Raw genomic sequence first — 22,141 nt, forward strand, 5'->3', positions numbered from 1 at the left:
TGGAAGGCGAAATAAAAAAAAAATTAACATTTAAAAGAACAGACTCAAATTCTTCGGCGGCAGAAGCATTTAAGATGATTTTTTCCTCGAATTTGTTTTGCCCAATTCGTGCAACATTCAGGCGAATCACCTGTTGATGCTTGTTGCACCTTGTTGTTGCTGCTGCTGTTGCTGCTGGTGCTCTTAGTGTTGCAGTTGCTGTAGAACCAAAATAAATTCCAATACTCCCAACCAGGCGCACCTTTTTAAAGCTAAAAATGAGTGAATTAGAATAGCCAACTATGTAATTGCCGCGTTTTATTGCCACCAGCATTGGAAGTTGCTGCTGCAGCAGTTGTTGCAGTTGCTGCTGCGATCGCTGGCATTGTTATTGTTGTCGCGACCATTGTTGCATCTCAGCCCAGTGTTTTTGATGCTGCGGCAACTTGAGGTTGCTGTGGCCCTCTGAATTTGGTGTGAGAAGTGGTCGAAAATGCGGCGATCTTTGTTTTATTTTCCAGTTTTGAGTCCAGACGGATGATTTGCATTTTATTCGGCGCGGAGGCGCGTTTTTTACCATTTGCTATTTATAGACTAAATGTCTTGCATTTCTGATGAAATAAATTGAGTTTCCGATAGACGCGCAGTGAAGGCGCATCAAATGTCGTCCGATTTGCTTGACATTTCCCCATGATCTTCGATTTTCTCACTGGCATTCAAAGGCACACGTAGAATCAAAAGAAAAGTATTTGAATATATAGATTCCTGAAATTTTTTTGTTACTGTTCTTACCCGTATTAATTTCTGCTGTGCTCATTAAAAACTTGTAGTGTAATGATCGTTTGAAAGTTGCTAACGGCTCCTTTGATTGCTTTCATTACGGCCATCTCCTTTTGGCACTTCCTTCTGATTTGATTTGATCTCTTTGCCGGAGTTTCCTGTTGATTGCTCTCATTATTCCAGCGAGCAACTGTGATAAGTTTTTCCAGCGATGCTGCTGCTTCTCCTGCTGCTCCTGCAACAATCTTGGGGCTAAAGTCGAGCTTGCCCTGTCACTTGCCACACTTGCCACCATTTTTCTTAATGGAAATTTTCATGCTCTTGGCTTTCCTTTAGACAAATTAAGCGAATTTTTTCTGCGTTCACACCTTCTCCAACCTATGCATCCTCATTGTCATCGTCATCTTCTGCACTTGCGTTCATTGCACCCTCAAAAAAAAAAGAAAACCAGAAAAAAAGTAAAAGCTGAGCGAAGAAGAATGAATTCGAGGCAGGAAAAAGTTGTGGAAAACTTTGCACCTAACATAAATCACATCTCAGACCAAGTCAACCGCCCCTTGGCCACGCCCATTGTCAGTGAGTGTGTGGGTGCATTTGCATATTCCAATTTTGCATTTAATCAATTTACACCCACCCACCCATCAAGCCACACGCAAAAACACTGCGTTACAATGGAGGATGGCAACTCTGGCAGCTAGACAATTACCAGCATTCACTGACATCGCCTGCCTGCTCGCATCATTTATCCTTGTTAATTTTTATTTAGTCAGCCAAAGGAGGGAAAAAAACCCTCCGCTGCAGCTACAGCTCAAGCTCCAGCTTCAGATTCAGTTTCCCTCTGGGTTACATCCCGAGATCTTGAGCGATTGAGCCGTAACCTGCGTTGACTTGTTTACGTGTTTTCTCCGGCGCACGGATACAAAAGCTCAACAACAGATACGGATTCATTCCGGCAACTCTGTGGGTGGGTGGCACCTGCAGTCCATTCGGCTTCTGACTGACTGCAGCAGACGGCGAACCAGTTAAGCGAAAACGGGGGACAGAGGACGCAGGACATCGGACATCGGAACAAGGACGAAGCTGATTGAGACACATGTCCAACGAACAGCGGCATTAACTTGTTGTCAATTAAATGCGCCCTGAATAAGGTTAATCAATTGATACCATTCCGAGGAAGTTTTTAAGGTACGAATCCCTAAAAGAGTCTGTATTTAATTCACTTGAATGTGCAAGTCTTAAAGGCTTTACAATGAAATACCATAGCAAAAGTAAAATTATATATTATGTTGAAAATATTCAAAATTTTATAGGAGTGGTAACAAAAAGAACTATAGTAACGTCATTTATGTAATGAAATCAAGCAATTGAGGCACTTCACATTAAGGAAATCGCCAAACTGCATTAATATGCGGATCCTTTTCCCATCAAGAAAATTCCGCAAGTGGCTGAGCCAAATTCTCGCTGCCAAATTTTCACACATTTTGATCAGCAGCAGATAAATGCCACCCGGATATATATCAAATACAGTGGGCGATGAATTTCGGCCAAGTTTTGGCAGGGCATTAGCCACGCCCCCAAGTTGCTTATCAATTGCAATGTGAGCCCACCGAAGTTGGCTCCATAACTTGCTGTTACAAAAAAAAGGAAAAAAAGCAAAAAAAAAACGAATAAAAGCGGCGGGAAATCCAAGGCATTTAACTTGCAATGACAGACCCCACAGCCCCTGGCAAGCGACTAATGGTCAAAACTTATCGTCAAACTTAAATGGGATTTTATTATCGTCGCCGAAAACTTCAACTTCGCTGCTCCTTCGCCGTTTTTCACTTTTTTTATAATTTTTTTTTTTGGCTTCACATGCAGCCTGAGAATGGGCTTGGTCTCAGGGTTTTCGAGTTGCGAGGGCGTGGATTATGGTTTTTCTTCCATTTTTTTTGCCACGCCTAATGCGCTGATTTATATATAATACCATAATTATAATGCACTTGGTTCTCATGGATTGCCCCACCGAATTCATGCCGCAACTTTTGAGGTCAGCCCACATAAATCTTGTCAAAATTGTGCATTCTTCTAAATTTGTGTTTTAATTAACTCGCGAATTGCTTAATTACCGAGAGAAAAATACAAACCAAGAGACCTTACAAAAAACTGCTCACAAAACTCATTAGAAGTGCATTGAGCTGAGTGACGTGTGCATCTCTTGGCCTGGTCGCGTTGGCAATTAATGTCAATCAAAAGTTGGTAAGATACGAGCACGAGTACCAACTTGGGCACCCCGTCCAAGCTCCAAAAATACGTCAAAAGGAGAACGTACGGTTTTGAAAGCTGAAAACAAATCATCTTCATACTTTTTAATGTCAAAACAATTAAACTATCGGAAATTAAAAACGCCAAAAAGATCATGTTCCAAATGGCTTATGTTACAGTGGAAACAAAAAGGTGGCGGATTCACACAGTGCCACTCCTCATCTAAAGACTTAATTAGAAATTCTTTGGTGGATTTTTTGCCGAGCTTCATAAATTATTCAGCAGACGCGAGCATGAGCGGTTGCAAGTTTTTCCAATGAAACTATAAATATTTCTAAGTTTTTCCGCTCAATGTGAAGACTTATTCGCCTCACTGTTTTGGGCCAGCCACTTAAATTAGTTAATGAGCTCTGCATGAGTTCGTCATGAGAAGCCGAGAAACCTTAAAACAAAAAAAAACATAAGAAACGCAAAGATGCAAAAATCCAAAAGCAAAGGCGCTTGCTGCTGCTAGTATAGTAGAACAAATACAGAGAATAATGGCAAAAGCAATTTTAAGGTGCGGAGTCGGAAAGTGGCAAACAAATTGGCCAAGACAGAAACAAGCCAACAACAGAAGTAACAAAAGTAAGCGACTCTGAAATTTGTTTCTACAATTGTTGGCAACATTGAACTTTAAATGGTAGCAGAGCCACATGTGATTGCGATTCTCGATCTCTGGTATTTTTCCTTTTTTCGTTTTTTTTTGCTTTTCAGATTTTATACATATTTCTGTATCTGCGATGACATCGAAACTGGAAGCCATTGGCCCGGACTCTCGGGCCAAGTACGTCACGGCGATGAAGCTGATGATGGTGATGATAATAATGATGATGATGATGGGGCATAAAAGCCAATGCGATCGATCGATTTTCCAAGCAGGCAAATATTAATTAAGCTACAATTTTTTGAGTATTGGAGTACAAGCAATACAAACCGTCGAGAGCAGCCAGCAGAAACACCATGACCTTCGCCGATGATAAATGGTTAACGGATGGGCGAAGATCGCAAGAAGAAATTTGCTACAATTTTAATTAAGGCCAAACAAGACTTGGAGTAGATCAAATTGCTTGGTACTCGTACCGCAAAAGAGCCTGCACTCGCAAAAATAATTCATTTTACGTGCTGCTCACCTTTGACTAGGCTTGTTCATCTGCCAATTGTAATTTAAGTAGATATGACTCAAATAAAAATGCAACTAACGTGTAATTAACTTGCCACTCACATGGCTTTCAAACATTGCTAGGAACTGTCTTGTAAAATCCAATGATAATGTATTGCCTGCCCTACTTCGGAATTCATAAAACTGGGAAACACATAAAAGCGGCAATATAAATTAAATGGACTTTGCAATTGGGTACAAGAACTTCAGTAATAATATATAATAAAGCAAGGCTCTTCAAGGCTGAAATTCCCAAAACTAATTTAAATTGTTTATTATTTTGAGTGTGGGAAACAAAAACCAATTTCATAAAAGGCCAAGCGGAAGTGAAAGGTCACCGGCAAGGCTGGAATAATTGCTCAGGTTGTGCGTTAAACGCACAATAACGAGCATTTAAAAGTCAATTATGGAAGAAAAGGCGATTGGAGCCGACTGGCGGCGCATCTGCCAATTGAATACTGTTCGATTATTCGAATGCTCGCCTCGAATCGAATCGCCTTGCTGAAAGTTGCTCAATTTGTCAAAGACCTCCGTTCACGCAGGCTGTCAGTAATTTATTGATTTCACTTTATTGCACATCAATTAAACGCATTGCCTGGCATTGTTTGCATGCACTTTTGCTCTATTGCACTGACTCCCTAATTTCAAATACATTTTTCATGGGCTTAAACTAATTTGAGCAGTGCTCAAGCAACCGCAAATGAGATGGAAATCACACAATATCTATGATAGCATTTGAGCAAGAACGAAAATGCAGAATGTCACTATTTGGTATTTAGTTGAACAATAAAACAATGAGTGGCCATAGTGGGGCGTTTGTTTTTTCATTGTACTGCAAGTGGGTCTTACATACACATAATTGCATTTGAAGAATGCTTGGAATTCCATAAAAGTTACATTACAAAGAGTTACCAAAATGCTCAGAATTCCATAAAAGTTGCCTTAGAAAGAGTTAACAGTTTGGATTCTTACATTAAAAGTATTGCATTTTGAAACATCTTTGAAACATCTAAAAATAGAGTGTGAACCAATATAGTTTCCTGCTTATTTGGTAATGAATTAATTCACTTAAAACTATGTTAAACTTAATTTAAAATTTTTAGAGATGTGTTGCAGCACACTTGAATGGTCTTGAGCACTTTGCATTATGCTGGCTACTTAATTTTTTCGCATAGCCTGCGAGAATCTTTAGCCAAGCTAAGAGCAATTCAATGAGTTAATGAGTAAGGCTTCTTTTACAAATAAATAGCCTTTAATTAACAGACACTTCTCAGTGTCCGGTACTTGTGTGGAAGTAAACCTTATTGATAACCTAGCCTATATTGCACATTGGGCCCCGTTGAAGACCAGATTCAATGCTTCGTGGCGCCTTCGAAGCTGACATCCGCATGGAAGCCCGTGTCGTCGGCGTGGTAGATGACGTTCTGGATCCTTCCGTCCGGCAAAAGGATGTGGTACTGGCCGCGTGTCACGCCGTGGAGATCACGATTCTGCTTGTGGCCAAAATCGTTGCCGGTATGGAAATCACGTATGCGATAACCGAACGCATACTTCGAGGCATACTGCTGCAGCTGCAACGAAATCAGAGGGCGGTATCAGAATCGGGGGATTAGTTATGTACGAGTATTTGCATAGATTGTTCGCTAAACCGATAAGTAGAATTCAGCAATTCAGAAGGGGGCTGGAATCGCTGTTCCCGCCTCCACCAACGATATGCACATTGCTGCAATTGGGGAATTCGTGCGCATGCTGAAAAGTATGCGATGCAAAATGCATTAAGCACACTGTCATGTACAGTGAAGACTGGGCGCGACAACAGGAGGAAGCGCCGTGACAACTGTAGCTGGAGTAACAGCGAGCATATAAGACAATTTTGTGATTGAAAGCTTTGGCACCCTGCGGTACTCTGGTTATATCAAACAAGGTGATGCCGTTTGTTACTCTTAAAAACTATCGCATTAAACCATTTTCTCTTGAATGCAAAAGTGGAAAGAGGTAATATATGTTAAACTAAGTTTATCTAATTGTAGAGAAAGTCTAAGTAGGTGACAAATTAAGCGTTTTTGTATTTCTTTTGTAACTTGTTTAATAAGATAGAAGAACTATCTTTTAGTTTCCCAGAAGGAAACAATATTATTTAAATATCGGTATATATTTTAAATATATTGCTGCACCTTTACGTATAAGGGTATTTTTAGTGCCCAACTTTCGCCATTTGAGTGCAAAAGCAGAATTGGGTCTTGGAGATAGCGCTTTAGCTGGAGCTGAAGCTGGTGATGATTGGGATGTGGACGTGGATGCGGATGCGGAGTGGGAGACAAGAGGTGGGGTCTGTCAGTCGCACGGCTCGGTTTGTTATGCATGCGATTGTAAATTGTATCGTAATGAAATTTGCAACAATATACGAGACCAGTCCCCGAGATCCCCTATCGAACCCCCTCAAAATCTGTGGCATTCTGTATGCAGAAGAGCTGTCGTTTTGTTGTGTCCTGAACAATTTTGGCTTTGCCTTTTTATTGTAAGTATTTCGCATTTCAGCCAGATGAAAATAAAATAAGCAAGAGCAAGCGGATGTGTGTTCGCGATTGTGGGTGTGAGTGTGGCTGCGAGTGTGAGTGTAAATCTGACTGTGAGTGTGCGTTTCCGTTTCCGCTCATTCAAATGTTTTGGGGATCCCGAAAGCCGACGACAATTGTTGCCAACTTTCGCTACATGTTTTGGGCTGCTTCTGCGGTTTTTATGGCCTGGCCCAAGAATTGTGCGCTTGAGGGGGGGCGTGGCAAACTTTTTGATATGTTAATGAGTTGTAAATTAAGTTTAATTAAGTTACATTGTTGACTAGATTTTACTTACTGATGGAAATGTTATTCCGTGTGACAGAACAAAAGTTTCGCGGGCTTGGCAAAATGCTTAGACCTAGTCGAGATTGCTTTCTTTTGATCGCAATCCTGATTGACATTTGTTTAAGGGAGTTTTTTTGGCGAGTAAGGGACTCTATTTGATTGCATTCCCCCCACCCACTTCTTCATAACTTTAGCGCCACAAACATAATTAATACATTTTTTGCACCAGCAATTTGCCAACATTTGCACTCTCCTTCATCTCTGGATGAAAGGCAAAAAATATTTCCGCGCTGGAAAGAGCTTCATTAGGAACAGGGAAAAATGTTCATAGATATCCATAGTGCAGCGTAATAATACAAAATAAAGCGCCACAGCGGTTGGGTATGCAAATTTGTGGATAGAGTCCGGACGAGATATGTATGTATATACGAGTATAACATTGTACTGCAAGGCTGTGCAATTTGGAATTTCATTACCAGTTGGTTTGATTAAAGTGAACACACATAATTACAATGCAGATGAAACATGTTCGGGTGGGCTAGGGAATGTAATGGGCAAGTTTTAGCCTGGAAAAAATGTATGAAAACCAGCCAAGTGGAATTCGAATCAGATCACGTGCCATATTGAACTGGACCCTTTTTTCCCGATGACGTGGGCAATTTTTTTGTGCGCCCCATCTCCAGCAGATGGCGATGGATGGATAAATAGATAGATGGCTGGCCAAATATGACAAAAGTGCCTCAGTGAGCCAAGTTTATAGCAGCCGGAATCCATGGACACTTTTTTGCATTTAACACGTTTCCACTGGCGTTGGCTTTTAGCGAATTGTGCAGCGAAGTCGAGTGCGAAATGCAATTGCAGGCCAAAATACGTGAGTTCGTTTAGTTGCGCTTAGAGTGAGCGATCGGATGGCCGAGGTATGTCCAAATTGACATGCCGAGCAGCTCCAACTTTCTTTCATCGCAAAAAGCAATAAGCCATTGGTAATTTAATGCGCACTTTCGGTCCACCGCCCACTTTCCACCCGCACCACCTCCACTGCTTTTTGGCCAAAAGGAGAATGCTTTGACATCGGACATCCAAGGCGTTGGCTGACTTTTATTTCTTTTAATTTGCATGTAATCAGCATTGTTATTCCCAGACCCCTTCTCCATCCCCTATCCAGCTTTCCCCGTGGCTTTGTCATCTCATCTGCGCTCATTAAAATGTTTTTGCCTTTTGTTTGTCCTGCGGCATTGGCCTGGCCTTAACCCTTCCTAGCCCCACCCCCAGTTCCAGTCACTGCCCTTGCGGTTAACCCTTGCGGCCCAAAGGGGGGTCGGATGTTCATTATCTGTGGGCGTGGCTGAAATCATTGTGTGACTGGATTTTATTGTGATTTTCCACCTAATTCGATTTGTTGTTTGCCTGTCAGGTTTTTGCGGTTAAAACATCAAGAAAAGTTGACCATCCACTGACAATTATTATGCCCTCGGGGTGTCAATGAAAAATAATGATGGCATGGTCCCAAATTGTGGGTGAGAATCGAGCAAACTACCTCATAAATTATACAACAAATCAAAAATCATGCAAATCATTGCTTCACGTTCCTTTAAAGATGTGTTTTTGCCACACTCGTCATGTTCATACTTAAATAAATACATCAATTTTTTCTCAACCATCAATAGATATGACTTAATAATAAATTAAACAATAACAAATCCTCTTTTCAAAAATTAACCGATCCTTTTTGTTACCTAAAAACCTTATGCCAATGAAAATTCTTTCTAAGTTTTAGGTCTTCCATAGGAGTTGGCATAAATGCTATGATTCCATTAGATTTTACAGCATTAAGCATCCCACTTAATCTCGTTCTTAGCCATTCAAATCGTTGCGTTAGCTACCCTCTTCAATTAGCTCATGATTTGCACTCAGCCGGAAAGGATTCCTCCGAGCTCTTTGTTTCAGCTTCAGCTCCAGCTACAGCTCCATCCCCAGCAGTGCCATAACACTAATCCTTGTTGGGTAACTAAAGCCGCCCAGGATTCTAGCCACGCCCTGATTTCCCCCCCAATTTCGATGCCCGGTGCCCGATGCCAGTGGCCCCAGTGTGTTGCGTTTATTATTCACACAATTCGCTTAAGCGCTGCAAACACCTCGTACCGAAGCCCGAAAACCTCAAGGGACACTGCCAGAGATTGGGAGTCTGGGAAACGGACGAGGCCATGGCACATGGGCATCCGGATCAGGGGAATGTGGCAGTGGCAGTAGCAGTGGTAGTGGCTGTTGCAGCTGCATGCTCATTTAAAATTGAACAAGAGCCGGAAAGCGGAGGAGGTTGGTCAGCACAACCGAGTCGGGCCAAATCGCATTTAAATGGAAATAAATGTTGTGTCCAAACAATTTACAAAAACCAATTTTACAATGTAATGCGTTCGGAGCTGCTTCAATGCCATGTGCCAAGTGGGTGGGCTCTGGAATCCGGTATGCGAGATACGGGGTCCTGCACTTTTGGTCCTTCGGAGAGAAGAATCAGAGAAGGGGAGTGTGAAAATCCCCCATCAAGTGGAACGTGTTCAACAGCGTTCGTCAGGCAAATGGATGTCCTGGGCTCGTTGATGCCACACGGCAGCCATTGACACAATTGCCACTGCCTTCCGACGACGATGAAACTTTTTGGCCACGCAATTATGACCACCGCTGCAGCTCGAGATCCCAAAAATCGGTGAGTGACGGAGTTGAACGGAGATGGGTGGAGTGTGAGAGCACAGGACGATGATTAGACCTTCAGCGAAAAGTGTTGTATAATTTGCCGGAGAGTGCCGGAAAATGTTGGGAAAAATTTTAAATGCAACCACCATGCAGCCAAGCCAGCAAGCCACCCACAGTTTTTATGGCTCGCTTGTTAGCAATTTTCATTTTTCGAGCTGTGGCGTCTCTAACCAAAATTGAGTTATCAGTTTGTTGGCTCTACTCTTGGGCTGATTGCGTGACAGCTGCTGCTCCTGGAACTCCCGCTGCTATCCCGCTCCTGCATCCTTGTTATCCCGTAGAATCGAAACGGACCTGCTGGAGCGGCAGATGAAAAAAAAATCCTTCTAACGAAATGGCAGAGCAGCAAGAAAAATGTCAAACTACGTGATTTTTATGCGAATGTGACTGTCAATACGTTGCAAACATCATTGGAATAGGAATAGGAATAGGAATAGGAATACGAATAGGAATAGGAATGGGAATAGGATGGAGCTGGCTACATGTAGTTTTTTGCCCTCGTGGAGGGCTGGAATATTAGCTGTCCTTGTGGTTGTAGTTGCAGTCGGGTGGCTGTGGTTTATTATGGGTGGCGAATGAAGTGAAGCTAATTTAAAGTCAACCATCGGGTCAGATATGCTGAAGCTGCAGTCCAAGGCAAATCGACACCAATTTCGGATGCCTTGTTTAACACTCGGCTATATCCCCTGCAAGATTCTTTTAAAGAAACACACTCACTCACGCACACTGGCAACCCATCAATTGCAGGACAAAGGCACTTGGAGCACATTAGCAACACATGCCAAGGGGATTTTTCGGGGGAGCCAACCTTTTTAAGGGGTAATGTAAGAACCCTTTTGTCGAGTGATTCGCAGTGTCTGAACCAAACCGAAGCGAACTTATAATCCCGAAACATATGTTGAGGGGCTCCATTAAATAAAACTTAAATCCCTGGCAACCTCTTTTCAACACTTGCAAAAATATGTTGTGCCCCCAAAATTGGCAGCAAAAAGGAAGAAGGCCAAAGAAAACAGGCAACAGCAAAAGGGTTGAAATAAAAATGAAATTAAAATATGTGAGTGGGAACCAGAAAATATTGCACCTGCAGATGGCAAGCACGCACACAAACAAGCGCAAGGATAATACAGTGGAACGTGGATAACATGGATTTCACTAGAATTAATTCAATGATTAAGCCTAAAGATAAGTACAATATTCTTCATAAAAAGTAGAAATAGCTTCTCCAAATCGAAATCAACTTATTAAGTCAGAGAAACAAGCGATGCAAAAATGGTAACAATAAAACTTTTAATTCCCAAAGAGCTGTAGGATTTTCAGTCTCTAAAGAAAGTTCACGTTAAGGCGATATCCCTGTACAGCGCTTGAGAGACTGAGTGACGACCATTACCGACCATTTCGACCACAATAAAATGACAAATGCCCGAAAAATCTGACCATGTTCGCACACGTTAGAAGGAGCGGCAGATGCCGTCAAACAAGTCCCATGACGGGCATTGCAACGGCATGTTGGCCCAGCCACCACCTCATGCTCCTGCTGCTCCTTTTGGCCACTCCATCTGGCCGAAAGCGGCCTAACCTCCACCCAAAACCTGAGCCTAACAAGTGTCGTTTGCCTGTCAGAGACGGACGGACAGAACGGACGGACCTGGAGCAGGACAATGTCTGGGCTTTCCCATGCTGCTGGCCCATCATCATGACCATCATGACCATCATGACCATCATGACCATCAGGCGGCGTTTTTGGGGCTTTACAACCAGACCGACCGAGGACCGACGGGCAATGGGGCTTAGTCCGATGACGACAAGTCCAACAACTCGGACAGGGACAAGGCGAAAGCCTATTAAAAATCATGCTAAACGGCAGTAAAACAATGTGTGTGTTTCGGCACCAGCTCCCAGTTTTGCTGGCCAGCTGGGAGTGGAGTCCTTGCTCTCTGGGAGCTGCTGCAACCGACCTAATGCGCATTAACGCCAAAGTCGAGATCCCAAATCCGAGATCCGAGTGGAGCCAGCAGATAGCCCCCATTGCAATTCGGTGACGCCAATAAATAAAATGTAATCAGCTTTTCACCCACCCAACTCTCGGCGATTGAGAGTCTAATAAAAGTGCTGCTCGCAGCAAAATAAAATTCAGCTCGAAAACAATTTTAAGTAGATTGGCACAGCGACCGAATGGAGTTAAGGAATGGCAATGCCAGTTGACTGGAAAGTGCTCCTTTTGGCCTCTTTGTGGCAATTGCATTTTCTATACTGCACGTTAACACTCTACTCAGACGAAAAGCTTTTTGATAGTTCTCGTGTTTTGCTTACTTGAAAGTTGTTTGCCATTGCGTCGTCGCAAGTAAATTTTAAATATATATGAAAGCGGTTTGTGTGCACTTAAAGTTAGAAAAACAATATTCTTAAAATCCAATGGTAACTACTTTTAATTATATTAATTATTATAATTATAATTATGAAGTCTTTTCACGAATATGAAGGGAAGCTTACTTGGATTGTTCAAATATTTTGACATCACGTACTCCTTGAAATTTTACTGACACTTGGATTCCCAACTGGCTGAAGCCCAATATGTTCAGTATCATTTTATTAGTACGCCGGTAGAGAACAGATCGTTTTTAAAAAAGTCCCCAGAAAAAATTGGTCGTTTTTTTTCTTCGAAATAGTTGAATTCCTTTTCTAAACCTTATTCGTTTCGGATTTTTCGAGCAAATTTCGAGTGTGGAACCAGACGGACTTGTTTTAATCGCCCAAAATTGTTGTAGTATTACTTGCGTTCAAAAGGGGATCTTTTGAAAGCCCTAGACCAATTGTCGAAGTATCATAATATAACCAAGCAGAACTAACCGCCAGTCAGGATGAACAAGCTTCGTCAGTTCCACTGCTCGTTGAAAAGCGCGTGTGTCCTGTGCAGACCGCATGTCCTGTCCAATGTTGGTGTGCGATTCTCCTGCGGCGATGGCAAAACGATGGCCAGGGGCGTGGTCGTCGGGCTCTATCAGAAGGAGGGCGACAAGGATCCCAAGCTGACGCCCGCCGGCCAGAAGATTGACCAGCGCGTGCAGGGCAAGCTGATGAAGGTGATCTGCGAAACGAAGTTGGACGGGCGACTGGGTCGCGGCAAGGTGTTCCACAACATCGACAACGAGTTCGCTGCCGTGGCCGTGGTGGGCGTGGGCCTGGAGGGCATCGGCTTCAACGAACTGGAGATGCTGGACGAGGGCATGGAGTTCGTGCGCGTGGCCGCCGGCGTGGGTGCCAGATCCCTGCAGCAGCAGGGCATCACCAACGTCCTGGTGGACGGCATGGACTACGCAGAGCAGGCGGCCGAGGGTTCCCAACTGGCCGTCTGGCGTTTCCCCGACAACCTGTCCAAGCAGAACATGCCGATGGTGCCGACCCTGGAGCTCTTCGAGTCGCCGGATCACGAGGGCTGGACGCGGGGCATCTTCAAGGCGGAAGCCCAGAATCTGGCGCGACGATTAAGCGATGCCCCCGCCAACTGCATGACGCCCACTATGTTCGCCCAGGCCGCCGTGGACGCCCTGTGTCCCTGCGGCATCACCGTGGAGGTGCGCACGATGGACTGGATCGAGGCCCAGCGGCTAAACGCCTTCCTGATGATCGCCAAGGGCAGCTGTGAGCCGCCCGTGCTCCTGGAGCTGAGCTACTGCGGCACAGCGCCCGATGACAAGCCCATTCTGTTCGTGGGCAAGGGCATCACCTTCAACTCCGGTGCCCTCAACCTGCGTCCTTGCAAGGGCATGGATGAGTATCGGGGCAGCATGTCTGCCGCCGCCTGCTGCGTGGCCATGATGCGCTGCATCGCCGCCCTGTCGCTGCCCATCAATGTGACCTGCATTATTCCACTGTGCGAGAACATGCCCTCTGGAATGTCTGCGAAGCCTGGCGATGTGGTCACCCTGCTGAATGGCAAGTCGATGGCCATACGGGATCTGGACAAGGCTGGTGTGGTTGTGCTATCGGATCCCCTGCTCTACGGACAGAAGACCTACCTGCCTAGGTTGGTGGTGGACATTGCCACCCTAAACACGGGTGTGAAGAAGGCCTTCGGTGGCGGCGCCACTGGCATCTGGTCCAACTCTCACTACATTTGGAAGCAGTTCCAGCGGGCCGGCTCCATTTCCGGTGACCGTGTGTGGCGTCTGCCCCTCTGGCAGTACTACAGGCGCCAGGTCACTGACGAGCGCGCCTACGATCTGAGCAACAATGGACGAGGATTGGCCAGCTCCTGTCTGGCGGCGGCCATCCTCCACGAGCTGGTGCCCTGCGTTGACTGGGCGCATCTGGACACCCGTGGAACTGGACTGTTGACCAAGTATGGACTGGTGCCCTATCTAACCAAGAAACGCATGACCGGACGACCCACCCGCACCCTAGTTCAGTTCGTCTACCAAATGGCCTGTCCGGAGATGAAGTGATCCATTTAGGCGGTTCTGTTGCCGTGTGATCAGTGCAGTGATCAGTGGCCGATTCATATTCGACCAAGTGTTATATTTTGTTTGATATTTTCAAGTAAATCAAAGATTTTCGGCGTCAATTTCGCTCTTTTTTTTGGTAGTATATGTACATATATGTATACTGGCTGAGGTTACTGAACATTGTTGAAGCTACAAACTAAATTCAATCTTTCAGCCATTTCTTTAGTTCGATTTTAATACGAGTATCGATGTCTTTGGTGGTCTTAAATCCGCTATTTTACCTGCTGTACTTTCTTTTCATTTCCCCCAACTCAGGTGTGTCTGCTGACTCTGTACACACGCTCTGCTCATTTCGCATTTTCAGGACACTTTTCGTGGCATTTTGCCTGGCTGCGCACAAAGACGCACCATTGGCCGGGACTTTGCCTTCTGGTTCGCCAAGGAAATACAGATAAATTAAATTCAGGAAACCCCAAGCTGCGCGAAAGTTTTTCCGCCAGTGAAAGAAAATGTTAATTCCGAGACGCGTGTGGAAATGGTGTGGTGTGGACTGGAGTGGTGTGCTTTTCCCTGGCACACGCTTCAAGTGCTTGAGGTTGGCCAAATGAATATATACCGTATCAGCCGCCATATATCTATATCAATTGGTCCAGACAGCGCCCCAAAATGTCGGCCCAACACACATACACTTGGCAAATATAATATGCACATTAACTGCATTAGGTGAGATACATGAACTCGCTGTAATATGATGTAGTCTTGAAATATTTAGTTATACTCATGGTCAGGTTTAGGAACTTGTGCTTTTCAAGGTAAATATTTTAGAATAATAAGATTATTATATTATAATAGATGTATATACCAAAGTATAAAGTCTTTGAAATCATACATATTATTTTCATAACGGTACATATTTCACTACTAGCTCCATAAAAAATGGCAAATATTAATTCAATCTTAAGGCACAGTTCTGTTTTTCTCAGTGCACTTGCAGACTGCAGTCGAATGGATAGCACTATATAGTAATGAAAGACGAAGTCGTTTGCATTGCTTTTGTGGCTGTGTTGCCAGGTACCAGACGATGGCTACGAAGGGGGAGAAGTTGGGTGGAATTGAGGGGAGGGGGAGACTGGCTAACGACATTGAAAATGCTTGTCGAACTTGAAAATTATTCGATTAAGTGCATTACCGGCGAGACATGGATCGGCAATCAAACTGAATTGCACACAGGGCGGCAAGCCGGGGGGTGAGGTGGGCTTAAAAGGTTGCAAGGACGAGGTGGAGCACGTGGTGCAGGGAATCCTTGTGGAGCCCAGTGCTGCAGGGGACTCCATTGTTGTGACTGCCGCAGTGTCGTGCAGTGGAGTGTCTATCCGTCTGGCACCGTGTTTGTTTGTGGCCGCCCCAGCTCGTCTTATTTATGCTGATTGTGTTTTTGCCTATGCCAATCAATGGGGCACGCTTTCGGGAGAGCGCCAAGCCCTTGTCGATTGCCCCAAGGTATGCTTTAATTTAATGCATTCGGGGGATTACCCGCCGCGGCGTCGTTACAGTGGAGCTTCCGCATGGCGAACCTCTGATTTGGTACGCAAATGGCGCAGATGTTGCGCAAGAGCGGGTTTATAATTTTCGAAATGGTTATCGAATTGGGATAAATTGCAGGTAGTAAATTTAATATTAATCTAAGATCGAAAGATAAGATCACCAAATATTTGAATTTTCTACAAACACTTTTTAGCTAGAAAGGCATAGTAACAGGCGATTCCACTTGGAGATGGTAATTGAGTGCAACTGCATCATCTAAATTTACAATCCGCACTCACCGACTTGTCCTCATCGCCGTGTACAAAGTGCAGACCATTAACGCCCTTGTCCGAGTCCAGTTCCGCCGGAAGGACAGTGGCCACAAGTCCGTGGTGTTGCTGCTGGTGGTGGTGGGGCTTTGGGAGTAGGACCTGGTGATGCAGCTGCGTGGCCACCGTGGGATGATGCACCACATGCTCCACTGTGGTCACAGGCTCCTCCACATTGGTCACACCTTCGTAGCCGTTGGATAAGCCGTGTCCGTGGGTGTAGTCGATGTAGGAACTGGGAGTGGGCAGCTTGGAGGCCTCGCTACTCGGCACGACGGGCAGCTCCTTGACATCGTTGTTGCCAGGCTCGATTATGGGCACATACTGCTTGGTCTTGGCCATTCCAATCAAACGACCCGGCTGCACGCCCAGTGATCCGTGCTCCAAGAGGGTCTTAAGAGTGGGTGCGGGTGATGCGCCTTGTCCGGGGTGGAAGAGAATCGGAGCTGTGCTGTCCTGCGGGCGATCCACCAGCTGTTTGCCCTGCCTCTGCAGCTTGGCCTGCATCTCCTTGGCCAGGAGGTAGGTTAGGCCATGGATCTGATCATCCGGCGACTTGCCAATAAGCGTGGACAGTTGCTGGAACTCGGGCAGCTGCTTGTAGTGCTCATTGATGCCATCCGGCTGGGCATGGTACTCGATTTTGATAAGCGGAGAAGCCTCTGGTTGGAGCTCGTAGGAGTTGTAGGAGCTGTAGGTCTCCTGGGGCTTTCCATAGATGGCAGGTGCTTCCGCCAGCAGAGGATCTGGCTTGGAAGGTCTGAACTGGGGTACAACCACTTCAACACTCTGCGTGGGCGGGGGTGCCAGCTCTGCGGTGTAGGTGTGATGCACTTCCTCCACTGCAACTGTGGGAGCTGGCGCCTCCTGGACCACAATGGGTTGGGCTATTGTGGGCGCAACTGCTGCATAGTGGGGCTTATATACATAGCGCAGTTGCTCCACCACAGGCACTGGTTGGATGTGCACTTGGACAGGAGTTGGAGCTGCCGTTGGTTCTGCAGGTTTGTTGATGTACTTCACGTAGTTACCCAAGGGCTTACCACCAAATGACACGGATTTGGCTTTGTAGTGCTCATAATCGGATTTCAGGGCAGGAAGATACTTGACGTACGCCTTGCCACCCAGTCCATCTTTCATCAGCTGGCTAATGACCTTCTGAACTTCGTGGGGCAAAGTGCTCAGTGACTTCTTGGTCTTCACGTGTCCAGAGCTGATGGGAGCCTCCTTGTAAACATACATGCGTTTGGTTTCCGCCGTGGCCTCACCCGTCAGGATATCATTGTCCTGCAGCCGAGGAGTGGGTGTGGTTAGCTGCGGAGCTTGTGAGTTATTCCTTTGGGTTTCCATGGTCAGTAGAGTGGGTACAGTTTCAGGTGCCAACTGTTTACCGGATCTTTGGGGCATGGCCTTGGCATCCGCCAACTCAAACTTGATCATCTGCGGCGCTGAGCGCTTGGAGCGCTTTGTCTTGCGAATCCTCACCTGGAAAGGCTGCTTCCTGGCCACTTGGGGCTTAGCCTGGCGAAAGTCAGTGGACCTGGTGGCCTGACTCTGAAGATCCAGGGAGCGTGCCTTCTTGATCAGCTGCGCTGTGATGGGATCGGGCTCCCTGGCATCAGTTTCTTCAAAAGGAATCATTTGCACTTTAAAATCCGCCGGCTGCTGGGCTCCCACAACTGACCGTCGCTGGCGACGTGGTTTTCGGGACTTGGCCTTTGTGGCCTTGGTGGCACTAACTGCAGGAGTTGGTTCTTGTGTTGTGCTAACTGGACTCGCAGCTGTGGGATTTTCCTTCAGAGCTCTGGCGTGATATTGTCGAAGGATTTGCTTAAGTTCCGGACTTGGCTCCACGGCATCCGCCAGCTCGAATCGCAGCATTCTTGGTGCCGTGGGCAGTTGGCGTTGGTTGTCGCGCTTGATCCTGGAGTGGGCTTGGGTCACCCTTCTCGGTGACTTATCCTCCGCCTGCTCATTGTATTGATTGAAGGCTGCCAAATAGGTGTCGCCCGTGGGATTGTCAATTTGCCGCAAGCTGCGGAAATTGCGCTGATCAAAGTAACGCTGCATGTCCTGTATGAAATATAGTTAAGTTTTAGTTAAATGGTTGTCGTATTTTAGGTTTAATTACTTGCCTCATACGTGGAAAATGTTTCTAGGGATGGCAAACGCTGCCAGGTATCTGTAGCTTGGCCTAAAGTTAGGATCGTGGTCAGGATCAGTAGCTGAAAAATAAAATATATCATATAAACAATATGCATATACTTCAAATATTTTTAAATTCGAAAAATTGTTTATTTATGACCCCAAGAAGAGGTTTTATCTAATATCTATTGTTTGGACGACTTGATCAATTTTATTGCCATTTCTTTGCGGCGTGAGCATAAACAATAATTTACGACCACCTGCGAGGGTTGAACCAACTTTGGTTTACATATACTCGTACGCCCGCCCAGACCCATAAATAATCCGAATATGTCCAGTCGCCCGTCCACCTGCTTTTTGGTCGTCTGCCCACTTTCACTTTCCAGCAATCCCCATTTGGACGGAAGCTGCAGCTTCAACTGCTTCAATTGCTTCAACTGCCAGTGGAACCTGGCCTGAACTCAGCTCGGTTCTCGGCTGGATTTGGATGCGGGCTCTTGGTGAGATGAAAATGAAGAGAAAGAAATATCAGAAATACTCGCATCAGAAAAATAAACAAATGGAACGGGTTTAGCACGCGCTCCTCGCGATCCAAGTTGGGTGCTCGCCGGCCTGGCAGCCACTTTCACGTCAACAGGTTGAACTTGGCTTTTATGGCCATTAAACTCATTGATGTGCGATTTCAATTGGTTTGCTGCCACTCTCGTTTTACGTAAGACCAATTATGGCAGTCGAATTGGTTTCGGCCAGTGATGCAATTCGACCAGCTGTATCATTAACTTACATTTCGCGATGGATTGCGATAAAAGAGTGGCTGAGGTATTGCACTTGCTAAGCAGCTGGCACTATGTACACTTAATCGTGTGTTCAAATACCTTAAGCCTCATAAATGGCTACATAGTGAAGTTCCCACGGGGATACTTTAACTAAGCCCATCGAGCCAAAACCCAAATGAACTGTTAACGGTCGTTAAAAATGCAGCCGCGTAAACATTTAACGGCCGTTAAAACTGCGCCTGAGTGAATTTTTATGGGGTTAGCAGCGCCAACGATGCTGTCAACCGGCCACGCCCCCAGCGCCCCGTTTGGACCCTAATGTGGCACCACGCCCCCCCTCCTTCTGAGCCTAGTAACCTGAAAACTGCAATGCATTTTCCACACAAACGTATATGTATATAGAGAGCTGTAGGGAGGGAAATGCTGAACCTCAGGCCACACAGTTGGGCTGCATAAAATTGTATGTGCTTTCTATTTAACACTTTTTATTTTTGGGGTGGCTTGGGTTCTGGCTTTCTTTTGCCGCCCGGAAAAGTGTCTTTTCATTTCAGATGGGACACGCGCTAGATTCGTTTGAAAATTCAATGGAAAAGAGCGATAAAAATGGTTGCTATTTGCGTTCGTTTCAGTTTGCTCAGTCGGATTTTATGGCCTTAGAAGTGCTGCGAAAACTAGTTAACAATTCCTTTACGATCCGCTAAGAGAGGCAAAAGGAGCGCCACTCCCACTTCGTCGTCTATCTGCATGGCATTTTAAAAGTTTTCGTTTGTTTTGACATTAGTTTGGAAATTGAAACAGTAATATTTGCAGCGAAAGCTAAAGTTTGATTAAATTACGTTTTTACCATTTGGCTTTCGAGTTTTACAACTGTTTACGAGTTGTATTTATTGTACTGGCACTTTAAAAGTGCTGAACTGGCTTTTATGTGCTGTCGCTTTATTTTACCAGACAAATAACCAATGATAAAATTCAGCTTCGGCTCAGAAGGCAAGTGTCAAGAAGGTGATAAACTTGTAAAAGCAATTCAATTAATTTTCTTAGTTACAAGGAAACCAAACTGTGAGTATCTTAGTGGACAAATAGAACGTGTTTTTTGTATCACAACTCAATTTAGTTGCTGAAAAAGCCTTTATTTTGTGGAAATTTGACTTGTGTTAATATATTGCCGACTAACGGGTATCTCATAGTCGAAACTACATCGTTCTACCTTGTTTCATTTGATTATTTTTCGATTTTTCTACGTTTGCATTTATTTATAATTTTTCTTTGAAGTGCTACGTCTTTAACACAATCAATACATCCACATTCCCTCTGGACTTTATTGTTCTCGTTTGCTTTCTTTCATGTCGAGCAGGTTGCTTCATTAAATGGTTTCTGTAATTGCTGTTTGGCCACAAGTTTGTTTAATTGTTGGCTGCAATATGCGCTTACGGCATCGTCTCTTGTTGTATGCAACAAGCCGGAAAAACGCGGCACCCAGACGAGTGGAGTGAAGTGGAGTAGCAGGCCAAGACCAAGTTCTAGACCAAGACCAAGACCGAGTCGAGACACCAGAAGAAATGGCAGCAGGCAAAAGGCACAGCTTGGGCTAATTGTTAAATGTGGCAGTGAGTAGTGGGTGGCCGGGATGAGGGGTTGAGGGGACGTGGAACGTGGGTAGTTACCAACTGCAGTGGCCGTGGCAGTTAGAACCAGTTTGCTCTTTTTCAGTGGCCAAAAACCGGCGGCAAAGTCAAGTTCAATGCACATAAAAGACTTTACGGGTCTAGAAAGTGGTGCGGGTATGGGTACTTCCCGGGCCAAAAGGAAACGTGGTTCAAAAGAAATGCCAGCAATGGCCGAAAACTTTTTTTCCATCCACTTAAGTTGCAAATTTCCAGTTTCGATTGCAGTTGGATATGGATTCCGATTGCGATTCGGTTAGGTAACCACGGCGGGCCTTCATAAAGACGGGGTCATAAAAGCCAGTGCGTTTTGGCCAAAAAGCACCAACAATCAATGGCAGTTGTGTAACAAATTTTCCAGCAAAGATACTTTGAAATACGGTTTATGATTTTAATGGCTGGTAATTAAACGAAGGCTGGCAAGTATTGGCTGGTTTCCTGGCTAATTGAAGTTCAAGTGCAATGAAAATAAATTGCCTGCAAAATGTGCGTGCCAGGAAAAAGAAGAAGGCCGCCATATGCGATGACTGGGATCGTCCGTTTCCTGGCCAGAAAATGAAAATCGCTGCATTGAAGGCCGACATTTTTCCCAGGCCCCCGTTCAGAAAATTCGCCCGAAGACTCTCCACTGGCGCTTGTTGTTTTCACGCCTCGATGGCCCTTGCAGTTGTCGGTTATTTATATTAAAATTTCAGAATGATGAACCCCGACCCCATGTACTCACCATTAAGGAGGGGCTGCCACCGCCGCAGATGGCCATTTCCATTTTCCTTGAGAGAGAGCTGGATGTCGGCGGAAGTTCGGGCAAATGAGGCGTCAAGTTGCACGTTGCACGTTGCACTTTGCGCGTTTCCACAAAAGTGGCAGCTCAATTTGTAATTGTTGTTTAAATTTCTGTTATTCTCCCACGCTGTTATTCGCCGTCTTGGTATTTTAAATACAAATTGTTAATGAGTTTGTTCAGCGTTGAACCTTATTGTTGGTCGGACCTGGAAAAGTATTCGTTCAGTTTGGTTAACTATCCCAGAAGCTAATTGCGAAAAGTGCTTTTCAAACTCTCCCATTAACTGTTTAATCCAGCGCGTTTTTATTTCTATGGTGTCAATTAAAGTGGTAATGATCATATATAACAAATTGGTCAAAAAAAAATTGATACTTTAAATGAGTTATTTTTTAAACAATATAGCCACAAAACCTGTATATAATAATTTAAAGCTTTTATACAAAGAAAAGATGTATTGAATGATATTAAAGTTAAATAGGAATTATTATTAGTATGTAATGAAATAACCGATTTCTAAAAAAATTATAAACATTTCACATATTAAACAATCCTTTCACAGGCTTGATAATAAAATCTAATTTAAAATGTAACGGCGGAACTAATCATTTTTTATATTCTTCCTTAAGTCTTTTGTTTAAAAATTTCACTTTTGCGTTCAGTAAAATATTCATGTAATAGC

At 44.7% G+C, this 22,141-nt stretch overlaps 2 protein-coding genes and 1 long non-coding RNA gene across 3 annotated transcripts; 1 reads left to right on the top strand and 2 right to left on the bottom strand.

Moving 5' to 3' along the window:
* Window positions 1-878, bottom strand: LOC120446020. The gene is made up of 3 exons (XR_005615803.1): window positions 772-878; window positions 308-688; window positions 1-251 (listed from the first exon to the last, which is right to left on the bottom strand). It is a non-coding gene; the product is annotated as an uncharacterized LOC120446020 (long non-coding RNA).
* A 4,660-nt stretch (window positions 879-5,538) lies between these two features.
* LOC120446373 lies at window positions 5,539-21,444 on the bottom strand. The gene is made up of 4 exons (XM_039627304.1): window positions 21,403-21,444; window positions 18,229-18,318; window positions 16,064-18,166; window positions 5,539-5,775 (listed from the first exon to the last, which is right to left on the bottom strand). Exons 1-4 carry the CDS (start codon window positions 21,442-21,444, stop codon window positions 5,557-5,559), a joined length of 2,454 nt encoding a protein of 817 aa, XP_039483238.1. The 3' UTR covers window positions 5,539-5,556.
* On the top strand, window positions 12,383-14,359 carry LOC120446374 (cytosol aminopeptidase). The gene has a single exon (XM_039627305.1). The coding sequence runs from the start codon at window positions 12,657-12,659 to the stop codon at window positions 14,238-14,240; it is 1,584 nt and encodes a 527-aa protein (XP_039483239.1). The 5' UTR covers window positions 12,383-12,656; the 3' UTR covers window positions 14,241-14,359.
* Window positions 21,445-22,141: the final 697 nt, after the last annotated feature.

This window comes from Drosophila santomea, chromosome 2R, assembly GCF_016746245.2.
Source record: "Drosophila santomea strain STO CAGO 1482 chromosome 2R, Prin_Dsan_1.1, whole genome shotgun sequence".
NCBI classification, from domain to species: domain Eukaryota; kingdom Metazoa; phylum Arthropoda; class Insecta; order Diptera; family Drosophilidae; genus Drosophila; species Drosophila santomea.

Excerpts from the sequence above, each read along its gene's own strand:
- LOC120446373 (XM_039627304.1), bottom strand. The coding sequence starts at position 21,444 with ATGGAAATGGCCATCTGCGGCGGTGGCAGCCCCTCCTTAATG. Across the intron at positions 18,319-21,402 it reads GTGGCAGCCCCTCCTTAATG|CTACTGATCCTGACCACGAT; the intron begins GTGAGTACATGG and ends TTTATTTTTCAG. Across the intron at positions 5,776-16,063 it reads ACGGCGATGAGGACAAGTCG|CTGCAGCAGTATGCCTCGAA; the intron begins GTGAGTGCGGAT and ends ATTTCGTTGCAG.
- LOC120446374 (XM_039627305.1), top strand. The coding sequence starts at position 12,657 with ATGAACAAGCTTCGTCAGTTCCACTGCTCGTTGAAAAGCGCGTGTGTC.